General features: G+C 38.9%; 1 protein-coding gene across 15 annotated transcripts in view; it reads left to right on the top strand.

Annotated features, from left to right (window-relative positions):
• ABI2 (abl interactor 2) overlaps positions 1-16,661 on the top strand; it is a 69,774-nt gene that overhangs the window by 26,886 nt on the left and 26,227 nt on the right. For 7 of the 15 annotated variants that reach the window (XM_069860974.1, XM_069860970.1, XM_069860967.1 and 4 more), the window contains exons 2-4: positions 292-459; positions 11,155-11,331; positions 15,110-15,127. In XM_069860974.1, coding sequence (XP_069717075.1) covers positions 292-459; positions 11,155-11,331; positions 15,110-15,127 — 363 coding nt within the window. The remainder of the gene's footprint in view (positions 1-291; positions 460-11,154; positions 11,332-15,109; positions 15,128-16,661) is intronic. The other 8 variants (XM_069860980.1, XM_069860977.1, XM_069860979.1 and 5 more) reach the window with 2 other exon arrangements.

Raw genomic sequence — 16,661 nt, 5'->3', positions numbered from 1 at the left:
ACGCTTTTGAAGTTTTTGCTAAAGTACAGTATAAAAATTTACAGTCTATCTTTCAAGAAGAGCATGTTGCATACCAGCTTAATTACTTTTATAAAGTATAGAAAATTTTAAAATACAATGTTAATATATTTTGTGGAATGAATGGAAAGGAGGAAAATGATAACTTTGAAGCAGAATTAGTTTGACTTGTGTAATACTTTGTGCTTTAAAGACAGGCAAGAGGAGTTAATTCCAAGAATCTTTCTGTGAGAGACTCTACTAAATAAACCTTTTTTTTTTTTCTGCTTTTAGTCCGCGGATAAGCAGCGAGCCCTGGAAGAAACCAAAGCCTACACAACCCAGTCATTAGCAAGCGTAGCCTATTTGATCAACACTTTGGCCAACAATGTTCTCCAAATGCTGGATATCCAGGCATCCCAACTTCGACGCATGGAATCTTCCATCAACCATATTTCACAAGTGAGACACATTTCCTGTTTTTTTTTGTTTCCTCTTCTTTGTTCTTGAATTAGATTGCCTCTGTTATTTTGTGAATGAGAAAAATAATTGCATTTAAAATGGAAAGATGCATTTCTTCTCATTAATTGTGGGAATGGGCCTCATTATGTGATTGTGTATTTGTGTTAGTGTGAGCATTTCACATATGATACGAGATTAAAATTATTCTTGGCCAGTTTATTGCTTGGAGAAGGGTCCGTTCTGCGTAAGTGAAAAGCACAGGAACATCAATAATGGAAAACTTAGGGGACAGATTAAAACTTAAGGGACAGATTAAGCTTTCCAATTCCTATTTGGTGGCTTACTGTACTTTACTGTATTTATTGGCTACAGCCATTTAAAATTGAAAGAAAGAAATATGAAATGAGTCGTGGAAAAAAATACTTGTTGTATTTTTACTTTTTCTGTAATACTGGCATCTAATGACAAAACCATACATGACAAAAATAGTTTTCTCCTGGCTTTTCTTAATAAAGCATACTTTGCAATGACGTGAACAGAAGACAAAATTAATATTTCACCTTTGTGTATGGCTGCAGAAATGCTGCCATTGTTTGCAGTTTTCCTGAGCAGTAATAAATTAAGCTACTAGTATTAGGAACCCACGTCCCATCACTACACTGATGGCAGAATTTTGACTGCCAGAATGGGCTGAGGATGGATGGTAGATTAATTGGAGGTTTACTTGGTAATGATGGATTAAAAGATAAATTAAGAGCAATGATACAGCTCTTACTCTTTTTCTGTTACTGGAGAGATGGTTGGCATCCTTATTGAATATTCTGTGTGATATTTGTAATATTCATGTAATAATTTGACCAATACCTTTTGGCTGATAGGGTTTCTTAATCTCCATGTGACAATATAATAAATTCTAAATACCACATTATTATTTATTTTAAAGAAATTTGAAAATAGGAGCTGCGTAAGGTAGGAAATAATCAGATTGACCTGACCTATTAACTTGATGTTGCTGAAAGCATTGCTAAGCTAGTAGAGGTTTGAGCCAGTGAAAGAGGTGACTAATTTTATGCTAGCTAAATGGGCTGAACTGGCTGACTGAGGGGTCAGATGAATTCCAGAGCAGGTGCAAAGGAAGGGGTGGGAAGGATTTTCCCTTCTGGAGGTAGTGTGGTATTAGAATGCCTCAGTTATCTTGTGCAACTGCATCCTCAAAAATAAGCTGAGAACTTTGATTTCTTCTTCTGCGTGCTTCTTGTTAATCCATGGACAAGTCAATTCATTTTTTTTCCCCCAGAAAATATCACAAATTGCTCTGTGTGTGTGTGTGAATGTGTATGTGCTACATATATGCTGTGTATGTGCCTCCGTGTGTGTATAAACGTATGTGTGTGTTTATATATGAGCTTCTTGACAAGCTAGTGCCAGTTGACAATTATTTCAGTTCTTTGAGAGCCTGATGCAAAAGGCAGTATGTGAATAAAAACATTCAGAGTTCACTGGGTTTTCCATTTGATAGATGTGGAAAGTTCATTTTGTCACAAAGTTTCTGTAAAGTTTTTTTTGGGGAAAGGGCTATGGCATTTTAATTTTTTTTGCTTTTGAGAAGCTTAGATTTATGCAGATTGAGATACTAGGTTAGATTGTCTTTGACGTTTATACCAAATGGGTAGATGTTTAAAACAGAGCACTAAATTGCCAGCATCCAACATCTAATGAAGATGTAGCTGCCAAAACTCATAGGTTGCACTTGAAAAACTAAAAACAACATTTATTGTTTTTTTCCTGCGTATCAGTGTAAAATTGAAAATAAAGGGTGTTCTTTTTAATTTTTTTTTATTATTTTTGTCTGCATTATCTATGTGCAGGATGCTTCCCAAATCTTCATGGAAAAAATTACATCAGAGCAGCAGACAGTATTTGAATTTTGGATACTATACATATGAAGTATGTTGATCCAAGGAACTTAATATTAAGTTGAATTCAGTATGTTCAGAAGTGGCTTCATCCCATGCTACCTGTGTTGTAGATGGTTATGATGGCTGTCTTAATTTCAGTGGTTATTTTTCTTTAAAAAATGAATCTAGTTTGTCACAGTTATTTATTATAAATAACTTCTTTTCAGGAAATTTGACTATGCTTCTCCTAGAACAAGACTAACCTGCAGCAGACTTTCTCAGTCTTCTTCACATTGAGTGTAAAGTTCAGTCAGCTGTTCATAGTACCACTTAAAATGCCTCATAGTAAAATACCTCATTGCCAAATTACGATTTCAGTTAGTCTTGAAATGATATCAGTGGTGTAGAACAGAAAACAGGCTGGTAGTTACGAGCTGCTCATACACTATTGCCAATTACAATGTCTGAATGTGCAATCCTGCTTTTAATTCTGATCTGGAGTTCCCTATATTCTCAAAAGAAAGGAGTAAAGTAATTTGGCTTTCATTAATAGAAATTTTTAAAAAGCACTTGTTTTGTTCAACTGTAGCTAAAACTGAAAGGCAAGTGATTAACAAGCGTCCCTCAGGGGTCTGTACTGGACTGGTGCTGTTTAATATATTCATCAATTATATTGACAGCCAGATCGAGCACACCCTCAGCAAGTTTGCAGATGACACCAAGCTGAGTAGTATAGTTGCCACACTGGAAGGACGGGGTGTCATCCAGAGGGACCTGGACAGGCTGGAGAAGTGGGCCTGTGAGAACCTCATGAGGTTTAACAAGGCCAAGGGCAAGGTTCTACACCTGGGTCGGGGCAGTCCCCGCTTTCAGTACACGATGGGGGATGATGTGATTGAGAGCAGCCCTGCAGAGAAGGACTTGGGGGTGCTGGTTGATGAGAAGCTCGACATGAGCCAGCCATGTGTGCTTGCAGCCCAGGCAGCCAACAGAGTTCTGGGCTGCATCAAAAGAAGCGTGGCCAGCAGGTCAAGGGAAGTGATTCTGCCCCTCTTATTCGTCTCTTGTGGGACCACATCTGGAGTACTGTGTCTAGTTCTGGAATACTCAAAATAAGAAGGATATGGAGCTGTTGAAACGGGTCCGAAGGCCCAAGGGCTGGAGCATCTCCCATATGAGGACAGGCTGAGAGAGTTGGGGTTGTTCAGCCTGGAGAAGAGGAGGCTTCGAGGAGATCTTATAGTGACCTTCCATTACCTGAAAAGGGACTACAAGAAAGCTGGAGAGGGACTTTTCATGAAGGCTTGTGGTGATAGGACAAGGGGGAACGGGTGTAAACTGGAGAGGGGCAGATTTAGAATAGATGTTGCGAAGAATTTCTTCACCATGAGAGTGGTGAGACACTAGAACAGGTTGCCCAGGGAGGCTGTGGCTGCCTCATCCCTGGAGGTGTTCAAGGCCAGGTTGGATGGGGCCTTGGGCAGCTTGGTCTAGTGGGATGTCCCTGCCCATGGCAGAGGCATTGGAACTAGATGATCTTTAAGGTCCCTTCCAACTCTAACCATTCTATGATTCTTTTAACTTTAGAAGATAAAATATTCTAGTTCCCTGTAGATTCATTGATAGAATGACAATTCATAGCATTTTCTGTGTTTCCTTCTAAATACCAGCTTAATCAAAGAGCTGAAAAGCATGCTGATAATCATTTGTGTTTTTTCAGATTATATATAGGTCCTGAATAAGGAAATTGTTACTATTGAAATTATTTTTATGCAACTGATTAAATCCTCTTGGTTTCAAATTTAGGATTACTTTTGATTTGGTCTGAAAGCTGATGAATCTATTTTTATTTGCCTTCTTGAGCCTTGTCCAGAACCAGTTGATATGCAGTGTTTCATATTTGGCTGAAAATTTAAATCCTAAATACAGATCATCTGTACAAATAATTATACTTGTTAAAAAATTATGTTAAAGTTTTGGAGTTAACAGACACTGCGATATGTTACTAATGTCTAGATTCTTTAAATTAATCTGGCAGATTTTCAGGTTTTAATATTTGCATGATGAGAAATATTTTCCAGGTTTGGTTATGGAATAACAATGGTTAGCAAGTTCATCTTTAAAACCGTTCTCTGCTGCTATTTATATAAACAAGCATATTATCATAAAGATAGTGATGGTGATGAGTTGTCTCCAGTGGCTTAATCCTTTTCTTAGAGAATCTGACCCCTGTGGTATTGGCTATGAGAACAGGTGTTGAATGGACTGCAGACTTGAACCTGAGCAGCATGTGTTCGCTTGGACCTTCTATTGATAAGTCAGTAAAGACTTCTAACCACTTTCAGTTGTATTATTCTTGGAAGTTAGAAGAATACCTGGACTTTTTAGAAAATGTTAATACAAGTCTAATCTTTCCACGTATATATTACCTGTTTATGGAGCAAGTGGCTTTTCAGCTCTTTTGTATCGTTATGATATCTGTGTATAAATTACATACAACTATAATTGAGGGAATTAATATCACGTTTGCAACATGTCAAAATTAGACAATCATTTTAAAGTAATAATCCAGTTTTCTAGGTAATTTGCAATTAGTTTGTTTAAATTCTGTTTTAGAAAATGATTGCTCACCACCAGCTGTCTGATGTCCAGCCAGTCCCTGAGCAGCGCATGCCCCCCATCAGCTTCCCCCTAGCTCTGTCTGCTAAGCACAGTGGCCTCTGGTATGGAATATCCTTTGGGTCACTTGGGGTCAGCTGTCTGAGCTCCGTTGGCTCCTGACTTATTGTGCACCCTCAGCCCACTCGCTGATGGAGTGGTGTGAGAAGCAGAAAAGGCCTTGGCTCTGTATAAGCGCTGCTCGTCAGTAATAAAAACATCCCTGTGTTATCACAGTGTTTGCAGCACAAATCCAAAACACAGCCCCATACCATCTACTATGAAGAAAATTAACTCAGTCCAGCCAAAGCCAGCAGAAGTGCTAAATTAATGCTTTTAAGATATTCCACTTACAAGTAGAAGAGAATATTTCTCAAAACAAAGGGTTTGGTGACTTTTAAGTGGTAAATACTGTTAACTTTGGAATCCAAGAAACGATTTAATGTGTTGGGGTTTTTTTCCCTATTTTGATCTCTGCTGATCTTGAGGCTGATTTTATTGAATTCAGTATGGAAACGATGTTTCAAAACGGTCAGAAAATTCCTAATGGAAAAAAAATGCAGTGGTTTATATGTTTTTTCCCCTTGAGCTATTTCTTGGCTTATTGCAGGCATCTTGGAAAGTGTATGAAGAGATGATAGTTATGAGCCAAACCTCTAACAAACTGTAATTTACTTTTGCCATAGGTAATGGAGCTATGGGGGGAAAAATTCTTTAATACAGGAGTCTGAAATTTTTTGTTAGACAAGGATTTTAAGTTACAGAAGGACACAGTGTATCCCACCTGCTTTTCCCTATAGACTTTCCAAGCCAAATGTTTTCTTAGTCCAGCTCTAACTCCACCAACTTCCCAGGAGAAGTTTCTGAACTGCTGAATAAACATTCTACTAGCATTCTCCTGTCTCACTTAGGGATTTATGCTGGTACTGGAGGCAATAATTACCTGTGTGTCGAGGATAAGTATTTTAATTTTCTTTGCTACCCAGTTAATCTTTGTTCCTTTCTCTACTAATCAAATACCTCAATGTTCTTTCTGCTGTTTTATAGGTGTCTTAAGATCTTATGACTCCAGTAGTCTACTAAGGAAGAAAATTAAATTTTTGAAAAAACTGCCAGCAAAGTGCTTTTCAATACAATTTTAGGAGTGTGTACCTGAATTAGCTACCATTTTTGTACTCTTGGCCATTCCATAGCTCTTCAAGGTAAAGGAAGTGTTCTGCAAGAGAATTCCCATTAGATGAGCTTCAAGTTTTTATTGGATGTTATGCAGTTCTTTGTTTGTCACTGTTGTCATGCCCCACTTATCACCATAGACCTTAAGGAAACCAGTTGTACTCACGGCTCCTATGAACAGTTAAAACCACACGTTTTTCGTTCATGTAAACAAGTTTCCACAGTGCCAATATACCATCACTACAATAATATGTACATTAAATATCAGAACTCATGTTGTACTTATAGATCATTGCAGTTGAAAATGCTAAAAGAACATCTTTAAAGTTATGGGAGGAACTTGAAATACAGAGAAAGAAGAAATCATCTTGCCAAATTTGCACTCATTACTTTCTGATTTGTAGTTTGAAATTAAGGCTCTGAGGTTGTAGTTTCCAAAGCATAAACTAGTTTTGAATGGCCAGGCTCAGACTCATAAGATTTTGATTTTTCAGTACATTTGAAACATCCTCCAGTGATGGTGACTCAACCACTTCCCTGGGCAGCAGGTCTAGATGGAAGTCCATGATAAGTAGTGATCCTCAGGGGTCTGTACTGCAACCAGTGCTGTTTAATATGCACCCTCAGCAAGTTTGCAGGTGACACCAAGCTGAGTGGTATAGTTGCCACACTGGAAGGATGGGGTGTCATCCAGAGGGACCTGGACAGGCTGGAGAAGTGGGGCTGTGAGAACCTCATGAGGTTTAACAAGGCCAAGGGCAAGGTCCTACACCTGGGTCGGGGCAATCCCTGCTTTCAGTACACGATGGGGAATGATGTGATTGAGAGCAGCCCTGCAGAGAAGGACTTGGGGGTGCTGGTTGATGAGAAGCTCGACATGAGCCAGCCATGTGTGCTTGCAGCCCAGGCAGCCAACAGTGTTCTGGGCTGCATCAAAAGAAGCGTGGCCAGCAGGTCAAGGGAAGTGATTCTGCCCCTCTTATTCGTCTCTTGTGGGACCACATCTGGAGTACTGTGTCTAGTTCTGGAATACTCAAAATAAGAAGGATGTGGAGCTGTTGGAATGGGTCCGGAGGAGGGCTATAAGGATGATCCGAGGGCTGGAGCATCTCCCATATGAGGACAGGCTGAGAGAGTTGGGGTTGTTCAGCCTGGAGAAGAGAAGGCTCCGAGGAAGAATTTCTTCACCATGAGAGTGGTGAGACCCTGGAACAGGTTGTCAAGGGAAGTTGTGGATGCCCCATCCCTGGAGGTGTTCAAGGCCAGGTTGGATGGGACCTTGGGCAGCCTGATCTAGTGGGAGGTGTCCCTGCCCATGCTAGGGGGATTGGAACTAGATGATCTTTAAAATCCCTTCCAACCCTAACTATTCTATGATTCTCTGATTAAGTACCTCAGCCTTATCCTCATCCTTTGTCACTATTGTTTCCCCTGTGTCCAGTAAAGAAAATATGGAGATTCTCCTTAGCCCTCCTTTTGTAGTTGATACATTTATAGAAAAATTTTTCATTATCTTTCACAGAATTGGCCAATCTAAGTTCTGGTTGGCTTTTAGCCCTTCTGATTTTCTCTCTACATGATCTCACTTCATCCTTGTAGTCATCCCAAGATGTCTGCTCCTTCTTCCAAGCTCATATACTTTCCTCTTTTTCCTGATATCCACACAGATTTGTCTGCTCAGCTAAGCTGGTTTTCTTCCACGCCAGCTCATTTTCTGGCACACAAGGATGGCCTGCTCTTGTGCCACCAGGATTTCCTCCTTAAAGAGCATCCAGCCCTATTAGGCTCCTTTATCCTTAAGGACTGTGTCTCCTATGGAACTGTATTAAGCAGCCTTCTCAACAGTCCAAAGTCTGCCCTCTGGAAGTCCAAGGTGGCTGTTCTTCTGACCCCCATCCTTGTTTCTGTCATCTGGTGATCATGATGCTGCAGGTGTCCTCCAACTGTTGCATCTCATAGAATCTTAGAATAGTTTGGGTTGGAAGGGACCTCAAAACCCATCCCGTTCCAACTCCCCTGCCATGGGCAGGGACACCTCCCACCAGACCAGGCTGCCCAAGGCCCCATCCAACCTGGCCTTGAACACCTCCAGGGATGGGGCAGCCACAGCTTCACTGAGCATCCTGTTCCAGTGCCTCACCACTCTTATGGTGAAGAAATTCTTCCTTATGTTTAGCCTAAATCTGTCCCTCTCCAATTTATACCCATTGCCCCTTGTCCTATCTCTACAAGGCTCTGTGAACAGTCCCTCTCCAGCTTTCTTATAGGCCCCTTTCAGGCACTGGAAAGTTGCTTTAAGGTCTCCTTGGAGCCTTCTCTTCTCCAGGCTGAACAAGCCCAACTCTCTCAGCCTGTCCTCATATGGGAGGTGCTCCAGCCCTCTGATCATCTTTGTAGCCAATGCCTTCTTTGTTCACAAACAGCAGGTCCAGTGAGACACTTTCCCTAGTTGGCTTACTCACCAGCTGTGTCAGGAAGTCATCTTCCACATACTCGAGTAACCTCCTAGACTGTTTCCTCTCTGCTGTATGATGCTTCCAGGAGACATCTTGCAACTTGAAGTCCCCCATAGGGACGAGAGGTAGCAGTTGCAAGACTTCTCCCACTTGCTTGTGTAATAGCTCATCAGCCTCTTCTTCGTGGCTGGGTGTGTGGTCTATAGCCGACTCCCACCACAGTACCTGTCTTGTTAGCTTCTCTGCTGATTTTCATACATAGGCACTCAACCCTATCATCACCATCATTAAACCTTAGGGTATCAAAACATTCTCTATTAATATAGAGGGCTACCTCACTGCCTCTTCTTCCTCACCTGTCCCGCCTGAAGAGTTTTTAGCTAGCCATAGCAGGGGATGATTCTGTAGACATTCTCTTTGGTATGACTGCTACTTTTTCCAGAATGTCTGCTTCCACTGTGCTGCAGAAGCAAAGGTCTGGCACAGAGGACGTTTTTCCACCACAGGTGGAAGATAAAATATTGAATCTTACCCTGCTGCAGAATGGTGCACTTTTGATACTGTGACCTGGAACGTGTTTTTGTGCTCTGTTTGCAGTGATGCTTGTGCAATCAATAATATCCTAAGAGCCGTGAAGGTCTCATCTGCACTATTGTATTGGGGGATGGTATATAGACCTGGCTATCACAGGGAGCTTCAGGAAGGTCTTTTGCAAAATCGGCTGGAGGGTGGTTTAGTTGTTAAGTAATCATAAAAATAGATGTAGGTCTGTTAAGCTTGTATGAGCTGTGAATCTCTCCAGAGTTTATATATTGGCCAAATCTGGATGGGTTTTCTGAGGGTGTTGGAGGATGTGTCCCAGATAGTTTAACTACCCCTATTAAATTTCAAATCATTACTTAATGAACTCGAGCTTTCCGAAGAGAAAGAGTTGCCAGCTTATTTTGACCATGAATAATCTGGTTTTCTGTAGCTTTCTTCTAATAAATAGTTGTGCAGCTTTAGCAGAATCCTTACAGTTCTAGCTGGTGATACTAGAGGTGGCAGAGATGTGCATGACAAAGCTGTATTCAGGGCTTAATTTTAGTGACGTTAAAAGTTCTTGAAAATGCGTTGCTAGGGAAATACTAGATAATCTCGATAGATAGTAATTTAAGCTTCCATTTAATGCCAGTGGTATTTGTGGAAAGTCTTCTCTGGAAAGAATGTGAAGAAACAGCTTCTTGGAAGTGGTTATTTTTTTAAAAAAATGTAATTTTAAAGGTTGTGATGATTGCACAAGGTAACATAGGGTCCGTTTTGCTTGTCCTGTTATCAGTAGCACCAACAAAAGGCTGAAACAGTGTAACCAAGCCCATTGCCCCAATCCCTGCCCACGGAAGAAAGAGAATTAAAATAAAATGTGTTGTGATAATAAGTTCTCATTTGTACCTGTTCCTTAGTTAGTACAGAGTCTGCTCCTTAACTGTGAAAAGTCATTCTCGTGCCATTCATGATCACTAAAGTAGTAGCAAGAAATCCTGCGAATGTTTAGAAATCCTAATGGTAGTGATTCTGGCTGTTTCTTATATTTTCTAGCCTGTAGGTAAAATGTTTGTTCCCAGCTCTGGCAAGGAAAGCTGTTTTGTGAGCAAGGAATTATTTTCAAGTGATGCACATAATTGATGCAGCATGATTTAAGAGATTTTATTTTCCTGGAAAAGAGAGAGAGAGGGACTTTTTGGTAACTCTTTCGTAGTCTTGATACCAAACAAGATTTGAGTACATTTTTTTTAGGCAATGAATTTCCAACAGGACTTTGTCTTACATGAGAGATTCTCCTGTGTTACTTTTTGTAGTATGTGGAGGCAGGGATTTTCAGTGTTTGCCTTAGGCATTCGTGATGAAGGCACTGGGCTTAACCACAGGCTTTTCTTTGGATAAATTGTTACTAAGACCTCCTAAAATCTGATCAGTGCTTTTTGAAGAGTTATTTGTAATGACTGAAATACCTTGACGATTTGTCTGAGTGGAAGTTTATTCTATCATGTGACTACCAGTCATAGTTTAGCAAACTGTTTTATAGCGTAAGAAAACCTGCTTGTGGTTTTTCAGGTCATAGAAATTAAGGTTTGGGGAGATATGCATACACTTAATCTAGTTCGAGGCTATTTCAAAGGCAAGCTTGGAAAGCAATTGTAAAATTACAAAGTATAATGGAAGGAATCATGTAAAACAGTGTCAGTAAATTACTACTGGGAACTACTAGGAATGAAAAGGAGGAGAAATTTTGCTGAACTGTAAAGAACGAGAGTAACAGAAAGCCCAAAGAACCTGTAGATATTAGTGTGGGTTTAGAAATGGCAAGTTCAGCAGTATATTTAACAAAGATGATGTAATAAGTGTATGTAGTGATATGTTTAGCACAATATACAAAGGTCTTCGAAACGTTGGAACTGATTCATTTTTTTTATACTGAGTCTGTGTTCAAATGCATACCACTGTTAGTAAATACACTGCGTCTTTTGTAGACGGTGGACATTCACAAAGAAAAAGTTGCTAGAAGAGAAATTGGTATCTTGACTACAAACAAAAACACCTCAAGAACTCACAAAATCATTGCACCAGCTAACTTGGAGCGACCAGTTCGCTACATCAGGAAACCTATTGATTATACAATTCTAGATGATATTGGACATGGAGTGAAGGTAGGTAATACTGTTAAAACAACCAAACTGCAAATACATTGTCTTTGTATATTTTCAAATTAACCTGATGTTTTTCATGGTAATATACCAGTTTCTCCTTACCTGGCCAGTGTGTCTATAAGCATAAGAGGAGTCCTATCCAGTTTGCAGTTGCCTCTTCCCATTCCATTGCTCTGGTATTTCTAAATCTTGCAATTCCACTGAATCTGTTTGAGGATATTCAGGACTGAGTCTCACTTTTTAAAATTTTTCTGACTACCTACCTGTGTGATGCTGCTGTTATTCTTTGAATTGATTACCAGGGATATTCCTGGGAACAGAAAGGCTAATGACTGTCGTTTTTCTGCCTGAAATAGCACCTCAAAGTATGAACCAGCTGTAATTTTCACTGGTTTACTTTGAAGATCACTACGTCATAACCCTTAATTGAGTTATAGAGTTTGATTCCACAAAACAACCTGAAGAAAGGGTTTGCATAAGAAGGATTGTGTGCTCCCTTTTTTTCCTTTGAGTCAGTTATACCCATATCCTGTGATGTGCTTTGCTAAAGTGAGCTCTCTACAACTTACATGCCATGAAAGGTTTCAGAATGAGAGTATTGTTGTCAAGTTTGAAGCCAGCTGGTTCTTCCTTTCAAGACTAGGAAAGAAGGAGGAATTTCAGGGCAAAGATCAGACTGAGATACAACTGGTGGCTGTTGTATGCAAGCGTTAGACCGGTGTACGCAACAGCAGTAAAATCATGTGCAAGGTTAGATATGTATTTTCAAAAGCACATCCTGAATGTCAATGCAGTTTTAGCAGATGTGAGCTCATTGTTAACTGGTGCTGCCAGGAAAACAAATGTGGAAATGAGAACACTGACAGTGTTAAAGTTCCAGGAGAAGAAAGGTAAACAACACAAAGCAGTGTCATTTTTACATGACAAACTGACAAATCTGTGCCAGTAAGGTAAGATGCTTCTTCCAGTCAAAGTACACCAGAATTTCTTTTGCTTGACACTGGCTGCATTAGGTTATCTGTGTTGTTCAATTTGAATTATCTACTTGAGTAGCCATTTAAATGGCAATGGATCGTCTTACCAAACTCTAAATTCAGATTCTGAACAGTTGGATTTAAATATCTTTTCCAAGCAGTTTTACTCAAGTTCTTCTCAGCATCCTGTTTGTTAACAGAAGGTCGTTTCCCCCATTTCTTACCAAAAGAGTCAACCTCAGTTTGTAACTGAACAGATTTTAAAGACAAATGACTCTTGAAGCCTGATTTGAAGACCAAAACAAGCCAAAAAATGCCAGCATTAGTAAATACAGTTTTGACCAGAAAATTTTTAGTCTTGTGTTAAAATCTACTGCCAGTTCTTATAAATTCTGAATTTGTGCAGGTCAGCACAACTTCTTCTAGATATGGCTGGAGCATATTAACCTGTAGAATTACCTATGCTAATATTTTAATAATCACTTCTGCTTGAAGGAGGTTATTTTAGAACTCATTAAAGAATAGTTCGTAATTGCTTTGCAGCACATTCTTACTTAGCACTGGCTCTCAACTGTTATAATTGGTATCCCATTTACCTCAATGTAGGAGAAACATGCTCACTGTGATGCAGTCAATTACGTTCTTCTGAAAAAATATAGTTCATCAAATGGATGAGGACTCAAATGTGTATTTGCATCCATTTGTTATGCTTGTGATATGTCTCGAAAGATCTTACAAATGGTATTTACAATGTACTGTATTTATCTAGAAAATGAAAAAGTATTGTGTACTTGTGAAATAATAAGCAGAGAAATTGAAATCATGCTATCCTTAAGATCCGTATGTGTGTTTCAGCCAGATTGATTCTGCATTCAGCACAGAAGAAAGAACCACTCTCTTGCTGATGGCAAGAAAGTTAGTTGCCAGTTATGCTTTTGAGCCTGTTGGTTTTGTTCTGCCTAAGTAACTGCAGATTAGTGTACTAGATCTCTAGCTAGAGAACAAAGACAAAAAAAAAAAAAGGGGTAGGAGCTTTGAATTTGCATTTTTATAGCTCTTCATTGACAAGCTGTTGCATCTTTCCCTTCAAATATGTATTGCATAAATAGCATTAAAGTTTCAGTTAGCATCAGGGTACCTCAGTCTGCATTTTTTGTCCTCTTTCTGCTATTGGGCTTTCTCTCTAGTACTTGGACTTAAATATGCATAGTCAGGACAGTCAAAGAGTATGCAGCAGGCATTCATTGCAGCCCCCGAGAAAACATGGCAGACTGGACAGGGAATAATACAGGAGTAATAGGGAGAATCCTTGGCCAAGAAATCCAGTGTGCCATATTGAGAGGAGTCAAACAGGCACTTGAGCACCTATTCCTTCCATTCAGAAATTCAAAGCATCCGTGGATACCATCTTCAAGAAAAGATGCTCTACAATATGGTTTTGTAATAGATGTGAGAGAATTTCTCTGTAATTCCAGCAGTCCCTCCTCATCTTCCCTCCCTGAAGGTATATTGCTGCAAAAATCTAAAGAACCTTCTGTCTGAAAGAGACTTGCTTTCAATTTTGTCAAATGTTTCCTGGGTTACGAACTCTTCTAATCCGTTCTTCCCTCTAAAGAATTCTTCATTCAAGAAGATGGGGGAGGAGGGGCAGTTCGATCCATTCAAAGTGTGTATTAAGGCACTGTAATTATTGGGCAATGGTGCTGAGGAAAAGGTCTTGGCTCAAGGACCCTCTAACTGGCCACTCAGTCTGGCCAGTACAGGGAACCTGGTTTTCCAGTGTAAGTGCATGAAGCAAAGAACAGTTTTGGTTAATAAATCTGTGGAATTTTAAACTCAAAGACGGGAGATCTTCCATAAATCAGATTTTCATTTTTAATACATAAGAGTGTATTTATGATCTAAATGCATGAAACGAGTAATAGCTCTGGGTGCTTCAGTGCTGAGGTTTTGCATATTTAATCTTTAATGTTACAGAAAGTGTAAGAAATATGAATATATGTTTAGATTAGCTGAGCTGAAAACAGACCAAATTATATTCAAATGTAAGCATTGCTATTTTAGAAAAAATTATTGTGAGGAAAGAAAATACATAGTATCGTGCCAATAAGATGTAGGACTTAATGTCAAAAGGCTAGCATTTAGGCTTTAAAGCAAGATTTCCCTGATGGTATATGTCTTAATATATAGTTTAGAAAACACTAATAACATGGTGTGGTATCCATATAGACTGCTGTATTTTTGCAAGATGTAATGATTTGCTCTTGATCTTTGTTCAAGAGATACCTTGTGGCATCAGGTTAAGAGTTAACTAACAGCACTGACTAGGAAAGAACATTTATTAGCTTAGTATTCTGGAGGCTTCTGTTTCGGCAGGTTGTAAATATGCTAATGCATATAATACAAGGTATTGATGAGGCTGTTCTTTGACAGCTCAGATAAAGTGGTCTCTGAAGGTGATCCATCTAGATGTCATCTTCCATTCTGGAAGAACCCAGCTTTATGTTAGCACTGTAAGAACTTGAATAAACAGTGTACTAGCATTTGAGCATTAATTTTAAGGTGTTAATAATGTAACGGCTTTGTGATCAATGTATATTAAAAGTTTCAGCTCAAAAATCTTTTGTCCATGACACATTCTGCTTTAATCACTCTTTCTACGATCTACTGATACATTATTTTGTTAATGCTGAATGCTTAACTTTTTTCTTTCTTTTTCCTTTCTCTTCATATCCTGAAGTTCCAACTAACCTTTCAATGCTTTTTTTCCTTACCTCTTTTATTTGCTCCATTTATGCATTAAGTGGTTGCTTAGATTTAAGGTAAGAAACCCCAGGGCCGGATTTCCATTCTTATTCTTCTGAGACTATTACACACGGGGAGATGATTGACATAAATGTTACTGATTTTTCAAAAGAACACCCCCTCTCCCTTCTGTATACCAGGCCTTCTGTTCAATTATTTCATTGCAGATAAACATTTTGTGATAGCAATTGATGTGTTTACACAAGGAAGCAGAAACAGTTCATTTTAAATGCTTTGTGGCAAAATATTGACCGTCTTCAGCATATCTACTGCATCATTTACAAGGGAGAAATGTTATGCTGACGTTTTGTAGACAAAAAGATACAGTGAATAGATAGTGGCTGAATGTGAGCCTCCCCCTGTGTAATATTCTTATTATCCTATATACGGTGTAAGTTAGAATTTGGTTGGGATTAATGTTTCAATGTGAGGTTGCTCCAATGGGCTCCAAAGGTGTGTAACAAATTCGAATCTGTATATTTTTTTTAAAGTTGCAGTATCCTTAATTTTTTCAGAAACTGTTAGAACTGTTTAAACAGTGAGAGGCACTCTCGTGTGGGAGTTGTCACAAATGTGATAGTTGTGTAAAGTTATAACCCTTAAACAACAGGCTAAGTGATTTTTTTTTAGCCAAGTATTAAGTGAGTAGTGCGTAAAAAGTATGTCAAATTCTTAAGGATCTTAGAGATTTAAATGTTAGTAGCCTTAGTGGCTGCAGTAGTCACAATAAAAAGAATCCAATAATTAGACAAAGCACTTAAATGAACTTACATGATACTGTGTTGGAGTTTGTAGTATGTTAATCAATAAATAGGCCGTAGCCGTTATTGAGTATTGTGATATCTTCATCCTCCTGAAGTCCTGCTGGTTTGGGAAAAAAGCGAAGAACGGAAGTTTTTTGGTAGCAGCTGCCACAGTTTTAAAGAGGGAACTGTATTTCAGAACATTGAATACTAATATGTAGTAGGGATATATTAATTAAATGAAGTTCGAAATTAATGTGAAATACTTTTCATGGTTAAGTATTTCCCATTACTAGAAAAAGCTAAAAGAAACCCCTGCATGTTCCTGAAAAAAAATTGCCTGTAAAACCAGGTGTCCAAATGCTGTCCTTATGGAACTGGCCAGTTGGAACTTAGTAAAGTATACAAGTGTACATAGCACATCTGATCACAATGGAAAATGTTAAATGAGAGATTTCTCCCATGTCATTTGAAATTTATTTTTACATGAGTGTGTGAGGTACAGTATTTCAAGTCACATTGTGCTTAAATTCTTTTTTTGAGAATTGCAAAGTATATCTCCTTCCTGGCTCCTCATGTGTATATAAAATGGATTCTTCTGATGCTGAATATGCCTTCTTCTGGGCACAGTTCATACTGGATGATAATTTTCTCAGTGATCTTAAACAACTGGCAAACTTGGTTTTCTTTGCTCTCTGCAGCTGCAGTTACAAACAAGTAATGACTATCCTAAAAAATATTTTAAAATTGTGTAATTATAGCTTGTTTGTGAGCAGCTGTATCCGTGTATTATCTGCACTGTCGGGAA

This window comes from Phaenicophaeus curvirostris, chromosome 7 (assembly GCF_032191515.1).
Source record: "Phaenicophaeus curvirostris isolate KB17595 chromosome 7, BPBGC_Pcur_1.0, whole genome shotgun sequence".
Taxonomy (NCBI): domain Eukaryota; kingdom Metazoa; phylum Chordata; class Aves; order Cuculiformes; family Cuculidae; genus Phaenicophaeus; species Phaenicophaeus curvirostris.
This window is presented reverse-complemented; position numbering and strand designations above follow the sequence as displayed.